General features: G+C 35.6%; 1 protein-coding gene across 1 annotated transcript in view; it reads right to left on the bottom strand.

Annotated features, from left to right (window-relative positions):
• Window positions 1-22941, bottom strand: part of CTNNA3 (catenin alpha 3) — a 1571950-nt gene that overhangs the window by 368252 nt on the left and 1180757 nt on the right. The window contains exon 12 of the mRNA XM_030862371.2: window positions 21886-22086. Within this exon, the coding sequence (XP_030718231.1) occupies window positions 21886-22086 (201 nt within the window). The remainder of the gene's footprint in view (window positions 1-21885; window positions 22087-22941) is intronic.

The following is a 22941-nucleotide window of genomic DNA, read 5'->3' as shown; positions in this document are numbered from 1 at the left end:
ATTTAGTGGAAGCAAAGCCTGATATCTTTGGGTGTCAGAGGCTACTTTGACTAAGCTCATTTCAAATTACAACATCAGCAAAATTAAGCTAGTAAAACTATAAATAAAAGAGTACTGTTGGTCCTAAGAAGAAATAGGACTAATTGGATACTCACATGCCTCTTAGGCTGTATTTCTTAAATGTGCGGCTCATCAGTAGTTATTACTAAAGTTGGCAGAAATGACGGACATAGCAAATTGCATTTCTAGACTTCTTTTTATGCAAAATGTTTCAGGTCACGGAATAAAATGTTTGAGTCACTGAATAAAATCTAAGAAAATAGATGTAAACACGCAGACATCAAAACGCATAATTACTTTTGCCCTTACCTTTTCATACTTGCTTTTGCAATGATGCATGGTTAAATGAACCTCATAAATTTAAATTCCAATAGAAAACAAACACTTTCTGTATTGTATTTAAGTATATGAATTGGGTGACCTAATTGAAAAAAATAACACCAATAATACACAAACTCTTAAAAACAATTTGAGGGAAATTGGAAATTGAGCACAGCTGCTGAGTCTCAGTGCTCAACAGGGGGTTGTCTCCTACCGCTGGTACCATGCTCAGAGCGGAAAAAATTGTGGAAACAGAACGGAATGATAAGTCTTCAGAAATCATAGCAGAAAGACCAATACTCCTATCACCTTTAAGAAGTAGGCATCATTACCTCTGTGTGTGTGTGTGTGTGTGTGTGTACAACAAGTTATTTCAAAATAATGAGCTTGAGGTACAAGGACAGTTTATAACTCACCTAAGATCTCACAGACTTCAAAAGCAGAGCCAAGGTTCTAATTCAAACCTATCTGATTCTTAGGTGCGGATGGCAGTTCTCATCTAGGTCATAGATTACATTTCATTCTTGCAGCAAACTTTAATAATCCAAACAGTGCCTAGTTTATACTGTTTTTAGCAAGGTTTTTAGACTAAATCAATGCACTTTGAAGATCAGGTCTTCACCACAGTTTCCCCAGAGGTCAGAAAAATGCCTGGCATAGATCAGTCATTTAATAAAGAACAGTAAATGAACAAATAGCTTAGCAAATGAAAAGTGCATTCATTTAGAAAATTGTGTTTTTTTATAAACACTAGAATTGCAAATCAAACATTTTCCAACTCACAGAATCTCTAGATGGTTAAATCCATAATTAATGTACAAATGGGTGAGGAGAATTTTTTTTTATGTAAGAAAATATTATGCTCTTTCATAGAGTGAATAGAATTTTAGAGAACAATGTCCAAAATTTATGAAATAATCAGTTGCTTACTGTGATCATCAATAAAAGAGACCATTTTCTATTTAATAATATATTGTGAAGCATCTATATATAGAAGGAAAGAAATAGGTTCTATCTTATAAATACTGGTCATGTAATTTATTAATTCCTTGATTTATCCACCAAGATAAATGGACTATTTGAGGTACTATCATAAGCTACATCATAGGATCTTTATTCTTTATTCTTCAATATTCTGGATTTATTCTTCAATATTCAATAATATTTGGAAAATACTATATTTGTTAAATTCTTTGTTCAGTGCCCACTAATTCCAAAGAATTATTTGTTGATTAAAAACTGTGAGCAAAATACATCAAGCTTTTCACTGTATTACTTAATTCTCACAACAAATCTATCATGAGTTCACCATTTTACACATATGAATACTACTTTTCAGAAAGATTATGCACTTTGCCTAAGAACGCAAAACCAGTGACAAAAGTCTGAAGTCAAGACAAGCACTTGTAATCTTCAAAATCAGTAATTTTACTGTGCCATGATGCTTCCAAAAAGTCAAACATTGCATATTTTTGTATGTTTCAAATTTAAAAAATCAAAATTCTTGCCATTGTTTAATGATTTACATAAACCTAAGTTCAGATACCACTACTTTCTTCATCTAAAGTCTTCTCTCTATGGTTCCAAAACCAGTCTCTCTTTTTTTTTAAGTTTATGATTTCTGTAGAAGGAACTATCCTCAGACAAACTGACCAATGATGCTGGCAATGGACAGAAGGCATCTGGTTTGAAAGCCACTTAGTAGGACCACAGGCTCCTCATACTGAACCCCTCTTGGCTTTAGAATTTTCAGAGTATCCAGATATAAACATGAATGCTTTCCTTCCCACAAGTATATAGCAAATCATGTTCCTTTAGTGGAAATTTGGAAAAGAGAAAAAATTCTAGTCCTGCACTAACTGTACTTAAGAGATGTTTTAGGAAGTATATTAAATATAATCCACAGGTAAATTTCAAAATACAGAAGGAGAGTGATGCAGTTAAGGGATAAGAGCAGGACAAAGGGCTAAAGATTTTTAGTAACTTTAAAAAATATATATGGCATAGTCTTCATATTTTCAGCCATAAATTTTTTGTAGCACTCCCAATCATAATTTCTGCTGTTGAGATAATATTGTCACTAAATAACACTACATGATGGGAACAAAAGCAAAATGCCAGAAGACACAATAAAGGCTAGAACGTGGTTTAGAGGCAATTTGGAATATGTCAATGGTTTCTGGAAAATCTATAGCATCATAAAAACCTCAAAGTCACATTTCCTCTGAAAAATATTAACCAAAGGTATCAAAGATAAAAATGCTTACTTATATATTGGCTGATGACGAAGTTTAAATCAAGCAGTATGAATGGCTGATGTGCTCTACTCCTCTGTGCCATTATTCCTACCACTTCATTCTGAGAGGAATTACTGTATCCTTGTCAGTTAGAAATAATTTTCAAGCCTCTGGGAGAATTTTTTTTCTTTTAAATAAATATGAGAATGCCTATTTTTGAGAAAAAAATGTACTCAAAAAAGCTGGAAGTTTGGAAAATTGGTATGGCCTTTAAAAACAAAGGTGTGATTTCACTTTGGTAAGTATCCTTTGGTTGAGTTTTTCATGAAATAGCAAGACTAATTTTGGGAAGTCCTTTATATAATGACAAGCTATGTATTAAAAAAAAAAAGTAAAATAGAAGAAAGCTTCTGAATCATATTAAAATATCTAAACTAACATTTTAAACAATACTCACTTTGAAACCATAGCTTCCTACCCTCTTATTAGAAAAAATGTAGAAAACATCTGCCAATTTGTTGCAATGTAGCAAAATAAATTGGATAGTAAGTATATTTGTAGCAACTAAAAATTCTTCCTGGGTAGCTTCTCTTGTGATAGTTTTGTATGACTGGTAATGACAAGACTAGAGACTTTTGCTTGCAGTTTCACGGTAGAATAAACAATTTGAATTACTTGATCACTACATAATAACCTACAAAAAAACATTTTATCACATTTCCAGGATCTAAATAAGATAGGAGACTTATTCCAATGACAAACTAATGGATAAAGAAGATGTGGTATATATACAAGGAAAACTAATCAGCCATAAAAAAGAATGAAACAATGCCATTTGCAGCAACATGGACGGAACTAGAGATTATCATACTAAGTAAGTCAGAAAGAGAATGACAAATAACATATGATATCACTTACATGTGGATTCTAAAATATGACACTAATTAACTTAGCCATGGAGCAGAAACAGACTTGCAGACATAGAGAACAGACTTGTGGTTGCCAAGGGGGAGGAGGGGTGGAGGAAGGATGGATTGGGAGTCTGGCATTAATAGATACAAACTATTATATACAGAATAGATAAACAACATAGTCTTACTGTACAGCACAGGCAGCTATATTCAATATCTTAAACCATAATGGAAAAGAATATGAAAAGAATAAATATAAATACATATATATACATATACATATATATATATATATAACTGAATCACTTTGCTGTATACCAGAAACTAATACAACATTGTAAATCAACTATACTTCAACAAAATTAATTTTTTTTAAAAAGGAGACCTATTGAAAGGGAAAAAGAAAGTGTTGTAACCAAATATGAAATAATTGTCTTTTAGGGCACATATTAGTATTGTAATGGGCATTTAGACTTAGGTAGTAGGGAAATGGAGGTGATGAAAAGAAGAATCTTGATTAGACTTGGAACTCTGGAATGGGGCTGATGTGTTCTGAGATCTGTAGAGGCAAATGTGTATCTTCTCCAGGGAAAAAAAAAATCCTCCTAAGAATTCATAGAATAGCAAGTATCAGATTTAGATTCTCAAGGACTTCATGTGCTGAAAATATATACATATATACCTGTATCGCTTACAATAGGGCAGGTGCTGATTAAGAGCAGCTTTAAATATATCAAATGATTAAATTATCCAACAACTGTCCGAGGTTGAAACAATTTTTATATTTCCATTTTACGTATGAAAAGAGTGAAGTACAAGGACGTTTTATGTTTGTTCAAAGCCAAACAGCAAGAATCTACCAAATATGTAAAATTCAAAAATACATGTGTTTAAAAAACCAGAAAGGATGGATTAGCATATAACATACAACTGAAGAGAAAATTAAGAATAGAGAATAAATAAAGTCAACTGACCTTTGGCAAAGGAGAAAGGGAAAACAATGCAGCAAAGATAATCTCTTCAACAACTGGTGCTTGAACATTCGGACATCCACATTAAAAATGAAAAAGAAGGGACTTTCCCGGTGGTCCAGTGGGTAAGACTCTGCACTCCCAATGCAGGGGGCCCAGGTTCAATCTCTGGTTGGGGAACTAGATCCTGCATGCATTCCACAACTAAGAGTCTGCATGCCGCAACGAAGATCCCACGTGCCACAATTAAGACCCAGCGCAGCCAAAATAAATAAATATTTTAAAAAAAGGAAAAACAATCTAGACACAGACTTTACATCCTTCACAAAAATTAATTCAAAGTGGATCATGGATCTAAATGTAAAATAAAAACCTATAAATCTCCTAGAAAAATAACACAGGAGAAAATATAGATGACCTTGGGCATGGTAATGACTTTTTAGATACAACACCAAAGGCATAATAATCCATGAAAGAAATAATGGATAAACCAGACTTCCTTAAAATGAAAAACTTCTCTTCTGTGAAAGACAATGTCAAGAGAATGAGAAGGCAAGTTATAGACTTGGAGAAAATATTTGCAAAGACACATCTGATGAAGGACTGTTATCCAAAATATAAAAATAACTCTTAAAACTCAGTAATAAAAAACAAACAGCCCAATTAAAAAAAGGGCCAAAGGCCTTAATAGAAACCTCACCAAAGCTATACAAATGACAAATAAGCGTATGAAAAGATGTTCCACATCACATGTCATCAGGGAAATGCAAGTTAAAAAAACAAGATACCACTATACACCTTTTAGAATGGCCAAAATCCAGAATACTGACAACACTAAATGCTAGAGAGAATGTGGAGCTACAGAAACTCTCACTCATTCACTGCTGGTCAGAATGAATGCAAAATAGTACAGCCACTTTGGAAGACCATTTGGCAGTGTCTTACAAAACTAAACATACTCTTACCATATGGTCTACCATTTGTGCTCCTTGGTATTTACATAAGGGAATTAAGAACGTTATGTCCACATAAAAACCTGCACATGGATGTTTATAGCAGCTTTATTCATAATTGTAAAACTCTGAAGCAACCAAGACGCCCTACAGTAGGTGAAGAGATCAGTAAACTGTGGTACATTCAGGCAATGGAATATTATTCAACACTGAAAAGAAATGAGTTATCAAGTCACAAAAAAGACATGGAGGAAACCTAAATGCACATTGCCAAGAGAAAGCAGCCAATCTGAAAAGGCCACAGAATGTATGATTCAACTACATGACATCTGGAAAAGGCAAAACTATGGAGACAGTAAAAGATCAGTGGCTGTTCAGAGTTAGGGGAAAGGGAGGGATAAATAGGCAGAGCACAGAAGATTTTCAGTGCAGTGAACCTACTCTGTATACTATAATGGTAGATCCATGTCTTTATCCATTTGTCCAAATCTATAAAATGTGCAACACCAAGAATGAACCCTAATGTAAACTATGGTCGTTGGGTGGTAATGATGTGTCAATGTAGGTTTATCAATTACAACAAATGTACGTCTCTGGCGGGGGATACTGATAATGGGGGAAGCTATGCACGTGTTGGGGCAGGAAGTATATAAAAAAATCTCCGTACCTTCCTCTCAGTTTTGCTGTAAAACTAAAACTTCTCTTAAAAACTAACAAAAAAGGGACTTCCCTGGTGGCACAGTGGTTAAGAATCTGCCTGCCAATGCAGGGGACACGGGTTTGAGCCCCAGTCCGGGAAGATCCCACATGCCACGGAGCAACTAAGCCCATGTGCCACAACTACTGAGCCTGAGCTCTAGAGCTCGCAAGCCACAAGTACTGAGCCCACGTGCCACAACTACTGAAGCCTGTGTGCCTAGAGCCCATGCTCTGCAGCAAGAGAAGCCACTGCAATGAGAAGCCCGCATACCGCAATGAAGAGTAGCCCCCGCTCATGCAACTAGAGAAAGCCAACGCACAGCAATGAAGAACCAACACAGCCAAAAATAAATAAATAAAAATAAATTTAAAAAATAAAATTAACTTACATAAATCAATAGGAAAAAGAAAAAAAAAGAGAAAACTAATGAATTGGAAACATGATACAGAGAAATTATTTGATTTTCAGTACAAAGAGTGAAGCAAAGATATGGTAATATATAAACCTGAGATCAAGAATATAAAGGATAGAATGAGAACAAACATCATGTATACTATCAGAGTCTCAGAAAAAAAAAGAATAGAGAGAATGGAAGAAATTACCTATTTGAATAGAGGATAGCTATTAATTTTCTAAAACTGTTAAAGACATGATTTCACAAATAGGCAAAATGTATACCAAGCAATATAAATAAAATATATATCCGCACTTAAGTACATCATTGTGAAACTGCAGAATGCCAAAGATAAAAAACAAAACAAACTTAAAAGTACCAAGAGCACCTAAAGATGAAAGAGAATTAGCCTGGGAGCAGACTCATAAAGGAATATTGTCTTTATTCCCCATGTCTACTCTTTCTTCAATGCTTATTGCAAAAAATGAAGATATAACTTCATCTTAGGTAAAATGTGCTGACATAATTAATAATTATTCAATCAATTAATCTATATTTTTAAAATCAGTCCTAGAATAATGGTTGAAAGAACAGGCTTTGAACCACAGACCTGTATTTCAATATTGTTCCAGTCTCTTAATTAGCTGTTTACTGTTGTAAAATTAGACGAATCACATAAACCCAGTGAATTTCAGTTTCTTCATGTATACAATGTATATTATTCCATGACAGCATTGTTTACAGGGATTTTCCCTGGAACGTAGAAGACAAAATACATGGGAAGTATCAGGTTGACCCATATAAAATTATGTTATAGGTCAAAACAGTTGAAAATCAGTTATTATATTTAGGCCAACTTAATATTTATAGTAAATATGGTTTTCATTAGAGAAAGCATCAAGTTTACTTTTAAATTCATATACAATGAAGAGAAAAACTATTTTTCAAAAGAAGCTAGTTCAGAATCAGCCTTGCTGTCTACCCCATTAAAGTCTGTAGGAATTACTCTAGGCCTGTCTACTTGTTTCATTAGGTTCAGGCACGCTTTTATTGAAAGCTATAAAGTATTTCCCTGGTATGTCCAACAGACCATTAAGGTGGCCACCATAATACTCTTATCTTGAGTTTGAGCAGGAACTATGACTTGCTTATAACCAATAAGATATGGGAAAGTTGACAGAATATATGTGATTATGTACACATGATTATAAGATTATATTACATAAGATTATAGCACTTGCCTTGCTGAGTGTCTCTTTCTTGCTGACTTTGAGAAGACAAGCACCTGTTTTGGAGAGTTCCATAGTAAGAACTGTGGGAAGTCTCTGGGAGCTGAGAGTGTCCCTTGGTAGACAGATAGCCAAGAAAAAGAAAGTGAAGCCCTCAGTCCTAGAACCATGAGGAACTGAATTCTGCCAACGACCTGAACGAGCTTGAAAGAGGATATTTCCCTAGTCAAGCCTGAGATGAGGCCACAACCCTGTCTGACACCTTGATTTATATTTTACAAGATTCTAAGCAGAGGATCCAGTTAAGTCTTGTCTGGATACCTGACCAACAAAAACTGTGGGGTACTAAATTGTATTGCTTTAAGTTGGTAATGTTGTGATATTGTTACTCAGCAACAGATAACTAATACACCTAGAAAGAGAAAGATAAATCATCAGACAGTGGCTCATGATAGAAGATAAAAGGCAGGTTATTCTTTCCAGAGCCATTCACAAATTCCACAACCATACTAACTTGTTCTGCAATAGTTGCAATCTTTAAAAAATTCCATTATCAAAATAATCTTTAAAAGTAATCTTTTCCATAGAAATCATTTTCACACTGGTAATGGCCAAATGAAGAGGCCCTGAATGGACAATTACTGATATTCTTCAATTCCCCAGGAAGCCACATTTCTCCTACCATAGCAATATATGCCACTGGTGGTATGGAATTGTGACATTCAATGTATAGAAAAATTCTGTGTTTTTAGTGTAAATTGCTCTAACTAGCCAACATAAATTGGGTATTTTGTTGAGAATGTGCTGTCTGAGTAGCCGCCATATACCGGCTTTTGTGAGACACTTCAAAGTGTCTTCATTGGCTCTGCTGTGAGCATTCTTAGCTGCTCCACTGAAAGATCCTTAGGGCTGCACATGGAGAGAAGAACCATGGAGGAAAGATTCAGGTCAAGGCATCTAGCATGAAGTAGTCATGGAGAGGACTCCTTTTTCCAATTGTTCTGCTTTGTCAATCAATCAACTTTATTAAGGCTCCTAGGTGAGCTGTGCATTCTGTTATTTATTCATCCATTGAACCTATATTTATTGTCTACTGTATGGCAGGTTCTTTGCTATGTTTCCAAAATTAGATGTTAGACCAGAAAGCAGGGGGGTTGAGAGATATAACCACTCCAAAAAGTATAGTCTATTTGTGGACATGGAAATAGATTGAGCATTTCCAGAATATAAAACACTTAGCAGTTGTGCTAAGCAGTCTGTAAAATGGCTCAACGGCCTTGCTTCCTGATATTCATACTCTGTCTTTAAGTAACTTAGTAACCCATTGAATTTAGTAACTCCCTTCTAACAAATTGAATATAGCAAAAATGATGGTATACCACTTCAGAAATTAGGTTATACAAAAACACTGGCTTCCAGCCTAGGGTCTCTCTTTCTCTCTCACTCTCTCTCTGGTTTGGATTGCCTGCTCTGAGGGAAGCCAGGTGCCATGTTGCGAGAATACTTAGGCAACATAAGGGAGGCCCACGAGGCAAGAGAGCGAAGTCTCCTGCCGGCAACCGTGTGAATGAGTCCAGCCACACCTGGGACTTGGATGAGGGCGCCCAGGCCAACAGCCTGACTGCAGCCTCATGAGGGACCTTGAGCCAGAGCCACCGAGCTAAGCTGCTCCCAGATTCTTGATCTCAGAAGCCACAGGACAGTAAATGTTTGTTGTCTTAATTTGCTAACTTTTAGGGAAATTTTTTAAAATTCAGCAATAGATAACTATTAATATAGAAAGGATAAGCTTTGTTATAGCTCTGCGTTTTTAAGGGGGCAGAGTAGTGAAATGGTAATTGGGTGGAATGATCTCACAATTGGCGGAAACAGGCCATAAAAGACTGAGTCAGTACTCATGAGAAATGTTTGTCCATTCTCTATTTGCTGTGTATTGTGTGAGTCAGTTATTCTAAATCAAATGAAAGTTTAGCCACTAAGGTTTCAGAGTTTAGAAAGTCCTCTGAGGAAAATACAGCATGATCCAGTACTTTTGGCTGCATAATGTCCAATTATGAAGACTTACTAAGGACCTTCAAAAAAGTAAAAAAAAGCAGTTAACAAAACCAAATGTAACCATTTGCCCACTTGCCTTGCTCTGTACGTTTAAGGTAAATGTGTGAGTGTGTGTGTGCTTCTTCTTGGTATCTTCAAATACACGTTTTTTGTAAATAAATGAGTTATGACTGCAACAATTATACAAGGTTGAAGAATTTAAAGGGTCTGCAAAATTCTGTATAACACACTCACATAAAACCTATTCAAGATAAAGCATGCAGCAAAGCAGGAGAAAGAATGTACAAGCCAGCATCGGGGCCTGGGACATTTGCAGGCACACCTACACAAAGTCTTTTCTTAGTCACACAGGATGCACTTCATCTCTGGGTTATGAACTGCCAAGAGAGATATGCAAGAAATTGTGGTTTTAGGAGAGTTAAGGCAAAAGATTCTAGCGGAGTCTTTTATGCCCCACTGGTCATATAGCCAAGCCGAGCTATGAAACCAGTGAAATAGGTGTAAGCCATCAATCTACACATCCCTAAATAACATAAGTAAGCTGGCCCTGGGTGCCACCAGAGGGATTTCGCACTTTAGACAGTGCATTATAAATTACTAGCTAGTCAATTATTTCTGTCATAGCCAAAGTCAGTACTAGACTTCCAGATGTCCCTGGAGATATGTATGGATCTGTCCAGGTTGTTCTGTATGATAACTCTATTTTATACAAAGACCATTAAACACACAGGCAAAAAAAATCAATCATTTTGTATATAATGTAACATATGCACTATACATATATAGTTACACTAATACTAAATATAATAAATTATAAAATAAGATATCTGTATATAAATATTACTATCATAAATGGATATAAACATATGCACATATGTATATGTGTGTACGCCATTTATACATACATATATATATAAATACATATTCATAATAGGCATAACAGGTAATATTTACCATGTGACATGAAATCTAGTTTCTTAACAATGACAAAAGACATGACAAACACAGACAATAAACAAATACAAATAGTTAAGCATAAGCTGATAACAATATAACCAGACAGTTTTAAAGTTTTAGGATTATGTAGTTGGGTTCACAATATTCTAAGTTAGCTAGGTGACATCTTTTGGAAAGGATAGTGAATTGCTTTCTTTATCATGTGATTAATTTAATGATTCTGTTTGTCTAAATGTATTCTAGGCTCCTTTTAGAATTATTTTTTCTTGCAGCCCATGACTTTCTATTCTAATTTGGATCAGTTGCTTTCTAGACCTGCTAGAGATCTGCCATCTTGTCATTTTATTCATTACATTTCTGAGTTAGATTTACTATTTCAATTCTCCACATTCTTACTATTTCTGATTTTTCCTCATTTCGCTTGAATACATTTTCAAGTCATTTCTCAAAAAGGGTTTGTGTAACTTAAATATCCTGGGTTCTTACGTATACAAAAAGGTTTTATTTTGCCACACATTTTGGATGAAAGTAGTGTTCTAAGTTCAAATTAACTGTCTTACTGAATGTGAAGCCATATTATTTCATTGTTTCCCAGAATTCAGTGATGCTAACAGGAGAGCTGGAACCCTCCGTCTCTGACGAGCTCTGCTTGTGCATACCCTGGATTGAGGTGTTTGCTGCTCTTTTCCATCTATCTGCACGTTTCCAGCTGCTTACTATCTTCTGGATGTTGCTTTTCTCTGATGAGCCAACACCCATGCATTTGACGTTATGGGCTCATTCCTTTTGTTTCCCTTTACTGTTTCATAAAAGCGATGTTAAACTATAGAGTGAGGCAGAAATATTTTGTGAATCTGCCTTCTTGCTAACTTTTTAAATAGATGAAAAAGGAAAAAAACACACTGCTAGTCTCTGAGCTCAAAATTATTTGATTGTAATTGTGAAGATAGGATGAATACATTAATAAATACAAATAATGAAGAAGGGATAACTATTTACATACTGAAGTAGTTGGTAGAAGGAGAATAAATAAATACGGTAGGGGAGATGGTAAGAGAAGTACAATATTTTAACTTACTGCTTCTTCCCTCAAAAATAATTTTGTTTTTTATCAATTATCAGTAATCTATTTCCTCTTTCTAGTTACATAAGAATTTTAAGGCAAGTAGTAATTTTGCACAGCAAAGGAAACTAAAAACAAGACGAAAAGACAACCCTCAGAATGGGGGGAAATATTTGCAAAGGAATCAATGGACAAAGGTTTAATCTCCAAAATATACAAACAGCTCATGCATCTCAATATTAAAAAAACAAACAACCCAATCAAAAAATGGGCAGAAGACCTAAATAAACATTTCTCCAAAGAAGATATACAGATTGCCAACAAACACATGAAACGATGCTCAACATCATTAATCATTAGAGAAATGCAAATCAAAACTACAATGAGATATCATCTCACACCAGTCAGAATGGGCGTCATCAGAAAATCTACAAACAACAAATGCTGGAGAGGATGTGGAGAAAAGGGAACCCTCTGCACTGTTGGTGGGAATGTAAATTGATACAGCCACTATGGAGAACAGTATGGAGGTTCCTTAAAAAAACTAAAAATAGAATTACCATATGACCCAGCAATCCCACTCCTGGGCATACACCCAGAGAAAACCATAATTCAAAAAGACACATGCACCCCAATGTTCATTGCAGCACTATTTACAATAGCCAGGTCATGGAAGCAACCTAAATGCCCATTGACAGATGAATGGATAAAGAAGAAGTGGTACATATACACAATGGAATATTACTCAGCCATAAAAAGGAACGAAATTGGGTCATTTGTAGAGACGTGGACGGACCTAGAGACTGTCATACAGAGTGAAGTAAGTCAGAAAAACAAATATCATATATCAATGCATATGTGTGGAATGGTACAGATGAACAAGTTTGCAAGGCAGAAATAGAGACAGATGTAGAGAACAAATGTATGGACACCAAGGGGGGAAAGTGGGGGATGGGGGGTGGTGGTGGTGGGATGAATTGGGAGATTGGGATTGACATATATACACTAATATGTATAAAATAGATAACTAATAAGAACCTGCTGCATAAAAAAAAATAAAAATTAAAAATAAGAAACTAAGCTTTACCAGCAAAAAAAAAAAAGAAAGTAGTAAAGGAATGTGCCTTTAACCTTTGTTAAATCACTATAACCTACATTCAAAATCAACTTTAAAATATCTAGAATCTTAAAGAAATACTGGCAGCAGTTTTTATAATAAATGATAATCCCTATATCAGCAGAGAAATTTTATAATATAAATTGTTCACTTAACTTTAACTGCTACAGACTTTGGCAGACAGTAAAATTCAATGGTGGATGATCACCAGAATATATTATACTTTCTAAGATACTGCTGGGTTACTAATACATTTCAGGAGAAGAACCATTCCTAAGTCCTTAGCCTGCTGTGTGGGATTGTTAAGCAGTAATGCTTTCTTTTGTAATTGACAAAAGAGGAAGTTGTAAATTACCATGAGCTAGAGAATTCAGATATGTGAAATGAAAATATTTGTCAGCAGAAATCAGCATGGGCATATGGTGGGAAAGAATTTCCACATGCCTAAAATCCGTTTGGCTTTTCTTGAGCTACATCCTTACTGAGCTGGGTAAACAGGACACCCGATCAATGTTTCCAGAGACTCTTTTATTCCACTTGTTCTACTCCCAGCATTGTTATCCCAACTGTGGCTATCATTTAAAATATACTTCCCTTCTTCAGTCAAACAATCCGTTCTTCCTTCACTGAAGATCTTGAGATATCCACTAAGTTTATAGTATTCCCCAAGTTTACAGTTTTCACCAAAAGGTGAAATAATCTTTAACTCACCCAATCATGATAAACGACTTACATATGGACTTTATGTGAAAATATTCACATCTATTCATAAAGCTTATAGATAACACTGTCCTTTGAAAGTATTGTCCTTCTGACAGTGTAAATGCAACATTGCCTTCTTTTGGCAGTAGATACCTACTGTTCACCTTAGAAATGCTTAATCCTTCACTTACTACACTTACTCTTGTCTTGGAAACTTGGCAATATCAGCACGGCTATTGTGACCACCCTCATCCGAGCAGCACTACATTTGAGGAATCCCAGAAAAATGGACATGAAGGACAGGTGGGAAGGAGAGGCTGGGAATGAAATGGCTAAAACTATTGCCAGTTAAGCTCTGCTATCGACACCAATTACTTAACACCAGAGGAAATGCAGTCTGTTTCATACATTCAACTTCACATGGTTTATGCTCTCCCCAAAGCCAGAAGATGGAAAATCTGAGAGATGCCCCACATCAGTTTATTTTCTAGGCTCAGTGACCTTGAACCTCAAATACAGTTTTTCAGATGAGTATGTAAATGTACCAGCTCACAGCAGTAACTGTATAACCAGACTTTCCAGGCCGCATATAATGATCTTAAAAAAGTAAAATTAACGTGTCTTTACAACTGAGGACTATTAATACATGAAACAGATACTTGTAATGACTGGAGTTATTTCATTAGTTTCATAAATCGGACTTTCAAGACGGAGTACAAGGAAGGAGATTCCTACCAGATATTAGCTCCCTTTTAAAAACATAAACTATGTTGCAGTTTATAAAACATTTTACAGTAATTCTATTATAAAGAGACAATTGTTGGATTACCCAGGTGATAAAAAGCTATTCCAGAGCTTCCTAACAACTGTTAGGAAGGGTGTGTTTTAGAGGGTTACTGGGGTGTTGAGATATTGATGCCCATAGCCCTCAGAAGGGCTGGGAAAGACTTAAGACTGTTTACGACTCCAGAGCCTCTGATCCTCTCTGGCCTTGAATAGCCACTTCTCTTTTACCAGTGGCTGTGCAAACGCTATGATTTTAGAAGGCACTAGTCTCCTCTCTTACAAAGAATGTCTAGTACTTAGTAAATCTTAAAATGAATGAAGTCAAAGTCCCCATCCCTTTAGGTTTAAAATAAAATGATATAGTTTGGTACAGTATTACTGTATTTGAACAATAATAGGATTACAGGCCTATTAATTTTTTGTCATTATTGTCGTTAAAGAAAGAAAAAAAGAAGAAACCCCTGAATGATCCATTTTTCTACTTTTCACAAAACTTCATAGACACCCGTATGTTTATCTTGCCACTATCTTGGTAACAGAATCACATTCACATCGTATATTCTAAGGCACATCATCCCTGAAACACTTAGATTTAAAGTGGTATCATAATACCTCATTTAATAAAACCACCAGGCATAAAGCATGGCTTTATGCTTATTTTTAAAATTTCATAAACCATCTGAAAGAAATGGGTTTGGAAACAAGCTGCTGAAAGGCCGTGCTCCTGTTTGGGTGATACGGATGGAAGCATTTCCATTGTTCCAACACAGATGATGACCAACCAAGTTGGAAAATCAGTACTCAATTTCCCTTCTCTGGGTCCTTTCACTCCTTTTTTTTTTTTTTTTTTTTTTTGGCGGTACGCGGGCCTCTCACTCCTGTGGCCTTTCCTGTTGCGGAGCACAGGCTCCGGACGCGCAGGCTCAGCGGCCATGGCTCACCGGCGCAGCCGCTCTGCGGCATGTGGGATCTTCCCGGACCGGGGCACGAACCCGTGTCCCCTGCATCGGCAGGCGGACTCTCAACCACTGCGCCACCAGGGAAGCCCCCCTTTCACTCCCTTTTTGATGCTACTCCTCTCGTGCTCCTTGCCACCCCCACCTCCCTTTGCTCACAGACTCCAAAGCCCTTTCTGTGCATGTTCAAATTCTCCACTTACTTTCCCAACGATCCCTTCCTTTTAACCCGTGCCATTTCAGCTCATCTATTTTTAATCTATCCTTCATTTAGCATCAGCTTCACAGTTCCATATTTTAAATTTTCCAGATATGGGAAGGTATCAGCCCCTCTTTATGACTGTCTGAAATCCACCCTTAAGCCCTCTATACCATTTCCTTCCTTGACAATAAAATGTCTACTAGTGTGTCAGAATGCATTCTTTTTATTAATAAGGACAGTACTAACAGTGGCTTTTTAGATTATTCCACGTACCTACCTTTCTTAGGATCTAACTATATCAAAAATGTCAAAAAAAGCCTTTGCATTACCCAGTACACATAGGGGATTTCAGTTCTGATGGTACTTTTTATCAGACAAGTTTATATTTCCAATAACTTAAAACGTCAAGATAAGTAAGTACCCTCAGCCCGCTCACTAGATCTGGGTCCTATTCAAATCCAGGTCTCTTTGGACAAAAAAAAACAGGTTTTCCACTCAGAAGCTCTAGAAGCTTCTTTCTTCAATTCACAATGTCAGTTCAAAGTGCCAAACTTCTGCAGCAGCAGCAGTACTTCTAAGGCCAGGGGATCTTACTCTTCTTTAAAGAGGCTAAATTGTCATTTAACTTTTGATTTTGGCATCACCAACAAGAAGACACTGGTTATGCAGGCTGGCCAAGTGATATGCAGATAGAAGTGGTTTATTAATGCTCTCTGACTAACTGTGTTAAAGGGTGTCAGATTAGGGCTGAAGCCAAAAGGAAGAAAGTGCATAATCCCAGAGGGCTGTCTCAGACTGCTACCGGGGGAGGAAGTTTGCCAGCATATGCTTCTGAATTTGAAGGCACGGCTGCTACCCTTTAGGGGGATTTGCGGGAACCATTAGTGAAAATAGGTTTAGTGGGATCTTTCAACAGATGCAGTTCAAGGATGGTTCTTGGAAGTAATTATTTATACAAAAGTCATGATCTCTTGTTCAAAAGCTTGCTAAAGAACCTTTTAAGAATCTGATCCGAAGTTCTCTGACAATGGCTAATATCTGACTCTGGACAGTAATGAACCACCTCCCTGATCTTTTCTCTGCCCCAGCCTTTGACATAGGCTCCTGCTCTTGGGTTTTGTTTTTGTTTTCTTTCCCCACAAATTGAGATGATAACTTGTCCTCTTGCTTAACTGTAGTAGAATGTGTCACAGTATAATCTTACAATGAATTTTAAATTTAAAATTGGGAGAAGGACTCGAGTACTCCTACAATGTATAAAATGCTATTGGGAAATATGAAAATAAATAAAGTGTGGTATCTACCTTTAAGTACGTTACAATCTAGTGGGAGAAACTTGTATGTAAATGGCTGATTATGATACAAGGCAAAGTGAAATAAGCATTAACTAGAGGATAAGCTCATCCATGGTAACACAGGTAATGGAGCAATTAATTCTAACTGAAAGGGAATCAGAAGCTCCTTTGTAAAGGTGGTGGCATTTGAGAAAGTTATAAAGAATAATTATAACTGTAGAGGGCCAGTAGAGAAGAAAAGGTGTTTCACTGCTGGAATAAAATTAGCATAAGCATATAGGTTCAATTCAAGAGTTGTTTTGTTCTGTTTCATTTTAATCTAGCACATGCAAGACATTATGGTAGGCTTTGGAAGAGATGCAAAGAGAAACAATACAAGTTTTCTTTTCTCCTATAACTTAACTTCTGTTTTGAAAGAAAAGTCATTTCTAGATAAATATACCTGAAGAGTTCATCAGTAACATATCGTTGCCTGTAACAATGTACCTGAGTGGCAAGTCCTTTAAAATCTACAGCACAGGAGACCAAGAAGAGCTCACTATTTCCAGAGAGAGTAAAAAAAAAAGGTTTCTAGAGTACACAGGGGTATGAGCTGTTTCTTGAAAGGTGGATAAAATTTGATGTGATAAATAAGGCGCAAGGGTATTCAAAATGACAGGTACAGCATGGACAAGACCTACAGGCAGAAATGATCCTGGTATGCCCATGTGATTGTGAAAGCGACAAATTAGATGGAGTAGAAGGTGCCTTTTGGCCCATGCTAGGAAGAAAAAAACAGAAATTCACGTTCAGGTGAATTCAAACGCCTACAAAGTTCAGGTAGGTATATTAAGTGAGCAAAGCAGACTGGGCATATAATGAGAGGTAATAAAGGAGACTATGGCCCAGTCTCAACCAAAAGAAAGACACTACTAAGCTCCAGCCATTTTCGTTTCCATGGTAAACTCTGCTCTAGTGTTGCCAGACCCTCCAATTTGTTACGATAGGCCATTAATCTGGATATATATATATATATATATATGTATGCATATGTATATATGTATATATATTCATATATATAATTAGAAAGTAATTCTTATAATAAAACATAAAACTTTGTTGGTCAAAACTGTACTGGACACATAAGAATTCTCTGAGTCACACTGAATCACATCCAGTATGTGGACCACTGAGTTGCAACCTCTGCTGGATGGTAGTGGGCAAAGACTGCTGGAACTAAAGCTTCTGTTTTATATCCTATAGCCATTTAAGATTATAAACAGAGATGCAACATAAGGACAGTAGCTAAAAAATGTTTTAATTAGGCTACAAGAATGCAGGCTATTTGTATATGAAAACTATTAAATGAAGGAAATTGATCGGAATTACTAACTGCTATTAAAGTTTTTTAAATGTTTTTTAGAGAAATTCATCTTAAAAGTCTATCCATTGTTTCAACCGGTCACGAGAAAAATTTACAACAAAAATTTGGAAATATTTATTGGCTCTAAATTGTTCTCAACTGTCTCATTTGCCTTTAAGAAGAAAAACTGCAGCTATACGACTCTTCTCCACTCTAACAGGGGAAAGGGTTCAAGTTTGGGCCTGAAAGAGTACTTGATGAATGACACTTTATTTGCCATCACTACCAGTTGCCAATGTTGGAGGCCACCAGGATGTCTTGGTCAGGTTCATCTGTGTGTTTGTTGTGTTTTGGTCCATGAGCCTAGCTGACTTTGAAACCAGGTGGAGTTTGAGTGTTTGCAAAAGATGATTTGGGTCCTGCTGATTTCTGAATTGATAGAATTCATAAATCACTTACAAAAAATATTATGTGTCCACTCTTGGTTTAGGTTTTCTCCCAGCCTAGTGTGAAAAAACTGAAATTGATGTTAGGTATACAACTTCTAAGCCTTCACATTGCAATCCAGAAGGCTTGTTATTTAACACAAAAGTTAATATTTTCTCTCCCCTATTGGGAATTCCTGACAGGTAGAGGAGCTTAGTAACAGGGAAGAATTGGGCGGAAGAAAAATTTCTCATGGAGATTACAATACTCCGCCTCAGTCTGAATGAAATGCAGCATTCCAGATGTTGCCTACATTTCACTGAAAACCAGCTGGTTGATTTTATGAACCATGCAAATCCTGCAATGTAACAGGGCTTCTCTAAGTGCTGATAAAACACTTAGAAGATCAACAAATCTTGAAAATGTGCTAATGAGCCACAAAGTCTGATTAAAAGCAAAGGTGCAATGTTCCAAAAACATTCTTTGTGATTTAGAGAAGTATGACTTAGGTTTCATCATTGATGACAGTACTTTAAAGGCAAATTGTGCAAAGATAAGAAAGTCTCATTTATAAGAACAATTCACAATAGCTCCTTATTGAGTTATTTTCGGAAAAAGGGTTAAGACCTGAGAACTGCATAAAAGGAAAAGAAAGAAAGAAAAACAGGTCACATATACAGACCGTTCACTTGCTAAAATATGAACTATTAAGGCTTCATAACATAAAACATGACATTTTGTATTATTTAATTTGATGATTATTTATAAATAATAAGTCCAAGTTATGGGCAGATGTGAACAAAGATGAACATCTTCTGTTACTTAATTGTGGAGGATAGAATAGTTGGAAGTATTTTTCATAGACAATATCTCTATGGGAGAGAAAATGCTCATATATTTTAGCTTTGGTTAAGATCAAACTGATCAAATTAGCATTTTCATCTAATTTATTGCTCAGAATTCCCTTTAGTGAGGAATGATTTTGATAAATTTCAAGGAAAGCTGTTTGCAGAAAAGTTTGAAATTAGACATAAAAAACCCAAAATGAGAAGATTTTAAGATAAGCCAAAAAGTATTTAAAAAACTAAAATGACAAAATTGGAAAATCATAAACTATACTGTTATATTACTAATAAGATGTGACTTATACAGAATAACCCAGCATTATTCCATATTTATTGTATTTGTATTTGGGGTACAGGACATAATTTACCTGGAGAATTTCAATTAAAGTTACATACAAGTAATTAGAGGAAAAAGGATTTCTCTCTCTTCTGATTGAATGATAATGTAGCCATATTGGTTAGTTATTTTGTAAGGTCATCATAAATCATACAGGTATTGACAAAATTGTAATTAAATGTGTAAATAACTTTGTTTCATTTTTGTTTTCTGATTTCAGATTATAAGAATTGATTGTGAATGGAGTGTTCCCACAACACATTTCACATTCTGGACACTTCAAAATTTCACTTCCACTTCTTTGCATATGAAGTCCAGATATGGGCGCTATACTATAGAGAATAAAACTATAAACTTAGTACCTCATACAGACATGGTGACTATAAGAGTGTGTTCACAAGACATTACCAATACAATTACAAAACGGAGACAGAAACAAGATGTAGGTACAATTTCGGTAGACTTTAGTCAGTTCCCTATAGGACATTTTTCACTGGCTAAAAGGAGAACCACTGATGCCTTCTTCTTTTTACTTACAATGCTATCCCCAGAAGGTAGAAAAAAATCAGAGAATTCTGTACTTGATTTTGACCAACAGGAAAGGACCAGCTAAATTTAGTTTAGGGAAGAGATGCTGAACTACTCTAACACAATTATCTCCTTAAGCAAGTAAATGTATCGCCACACCTCACTGATAAAGCAACTACCCTGTACCCTATTCGTGACACCAGTGACTTTTGAGTAGTATAGAAATATCATATCAAGAGTTGCAAATACACCTCCTTCATCTTTCCTTAGTATATCTTAAGCATTTCATTGTTTTAGAAATATTTTTAAAGAGCTACTGAGAAAACTATGCGCCAAGATTCATTAATGAGTTCTGTATCAACATGCTAGGAAAAGAGCAACACTAATCCTCAGTTCTCTACAAAACTTGCCAAGGCTACCTTGTGGTACAGCTCTTCAGAACTATTCCCTAATGAAGGCTATTCAAATGCTGATAAGCTTATCTTTATTAATTTCAAGGAGCAGCTTCCTCTCCCCCCAAATCACCCATCCCGATCCCTTCTACCCCTTTCACAAAACAAGTATGTACATCCAAGCACAATATGCCCCATGCATAATATGAACAATTCTCTAGGTAGGATCAATGACTTAAGTATGGAATTTCAAATATTTTAGGAATCATGGGTCCACTGTCACTCTCCTCTTATGAAGTAATTAATAAGAAAAATTCAGCCTGAGGTTTTCACAGATTACAAGGGCTTTTCACAAGAAAAACTACTGCCATGATGACTTCTAAAGATGGTTGGTTGCCCTCATTCAAATTGCATCCACTGTTTTTGAATTCATATGAATTTAAATGCTTCTTTGAATGTTCTATAAGTGTCTTGGAGAAATGTTAATAACAGTGCTAAAATAGGAATACTATTTTAATGTGTGATTCAAAAACTAAGCATTCATTAGCTGATTTCAGAAAATATTAACTTCGGTGCTGCAACCAAAACAAAATCCTGGTCTGGTATTTCTTAAGTAATCAAAGATTATGTGAAAGAACAAAATAGTGCTTTGCAAACAGATTTCAAAAGAAGGTAGAAAGCATTTCTCTGGAAACATAGGACAAGTTTGTTCTGTTTAAGCAATGTAAACAAAAACCTGGGGGGTACCAATCAGACAGCTAAAAGAGAGCTTGGAAACTATTACATACTTATCACATCTGGCCTAATTATATCTCCTACCAACTCTAGCATTAATAAACATTCATAAGTGGCTAAAGGCCTGTGGGTAATTTATATAATGCATATATGTATAAAAGCCTTTTTTCTCCAGTGAATATATTTACTTCCCAGAGATAAATTTCAAATCACACAACCACAGGATGCAAGCTCCCATCAGATAGTAGAGCAATCTATTTCAAAACAAGCCACACAGACTGAGATCTCCTTTCCATATGTATGAATATTTGGTAGCTATGTAGATGCAAATGTCAGGAAGAGAGCAGCTGTTATTGGGGACAGAGACTTACCAGTACTTGTCAGGAAGTTAACATTTCTCATCACACCTTCTGTGTAAGCTCCTGGCTCGTAACTGTCCATTTCACCTGTGACAATGTGAGCAACTCTTGCGGCCCGTCCTCTGATAGCACCTGCAGCTCGATCTAAATTATCAGCATCCTGGTCTCTCAAGGCTATGATACATTTGTTGACATCTTCTAGGATATGGCTCTCTGTAAGTAAACAGGTCAAATTAGTTTCGTGTTTTTTTTTTAATCACACAAATCTAGCATACTATAATTCATGTTAATTTCTGGTTGCGGATAATGTGCACATTGGGAATAAAAGACATTGACAACTAAGAAGAAAAAATACAGATGTGACTTTAATTATACCTTTTTCAATAGCTCATCTTGTAAAACAAAAATTTTGCATTTTTATCAGCAAATTTTACAGATTGCATCTTATTTTAGATTCTAGTTCCAGTAGATTAGATTTTAGACTTGAGTGACTTACAGATGGAAATTAAGGAAAGATTCTAGATTGAAACAAAAATAAAATGTATAATGATGGAATACTTAATCCTGATTAAGCACAATACTATGCAGATTATGAAACTCTTAAAAAAATCACCTGCCCTAAATATATAGAAAAATAACTATGGTGTTCCATTCAACTAATGTTCACTGATGTACGATATTTAACACAATTACAGAAATATTATAAATTAGCAAATGATGAAAATGGTGAAATATATAATTTTATACTGTAAAGCAATAACCTCACTACATCTGTGAAAAGACATATATAAAAAGGGCTTTAAAAAGATTGATTGATTTGAAGTAAATGAATCCCAGAGAAATTTGCTCACTCTGAAGAGTATCTCCAGACCTCTTTCTCTCCTTCTTCTTTGCATGATTAAGGCATGAAGACCGCTGGGAGTTATTAGTATAGTCCAACAATGTTTACTTTTTCTATAAAATGATTAATACTCCCGGAATAAAACTAATGAGTGGAGCTGAGTAAATAGGTAGAATATCAACAAGCATGGGCAATGATATTTCTAAGAAATTAAAAGAATACTAAAG

Source organism: Globicephala melas, chromosome 16, assembly GCF_963455315.2.
Source record: "Globicephala melas chromosome 16, mGloMel1.2, whole genome shotgun sequence".
Lineage (NCBI taxonomy): Eukaryota > Metazoa > Chordata > Mammalia > Artiodactyla > Delphinidae > Globicephala > Globicephala melas.
The sequence above is the reverse complement of the archived record's forward strand: the minus strand, read 5'-3'. Positions and strand labels throughout refer to the sequence as shown.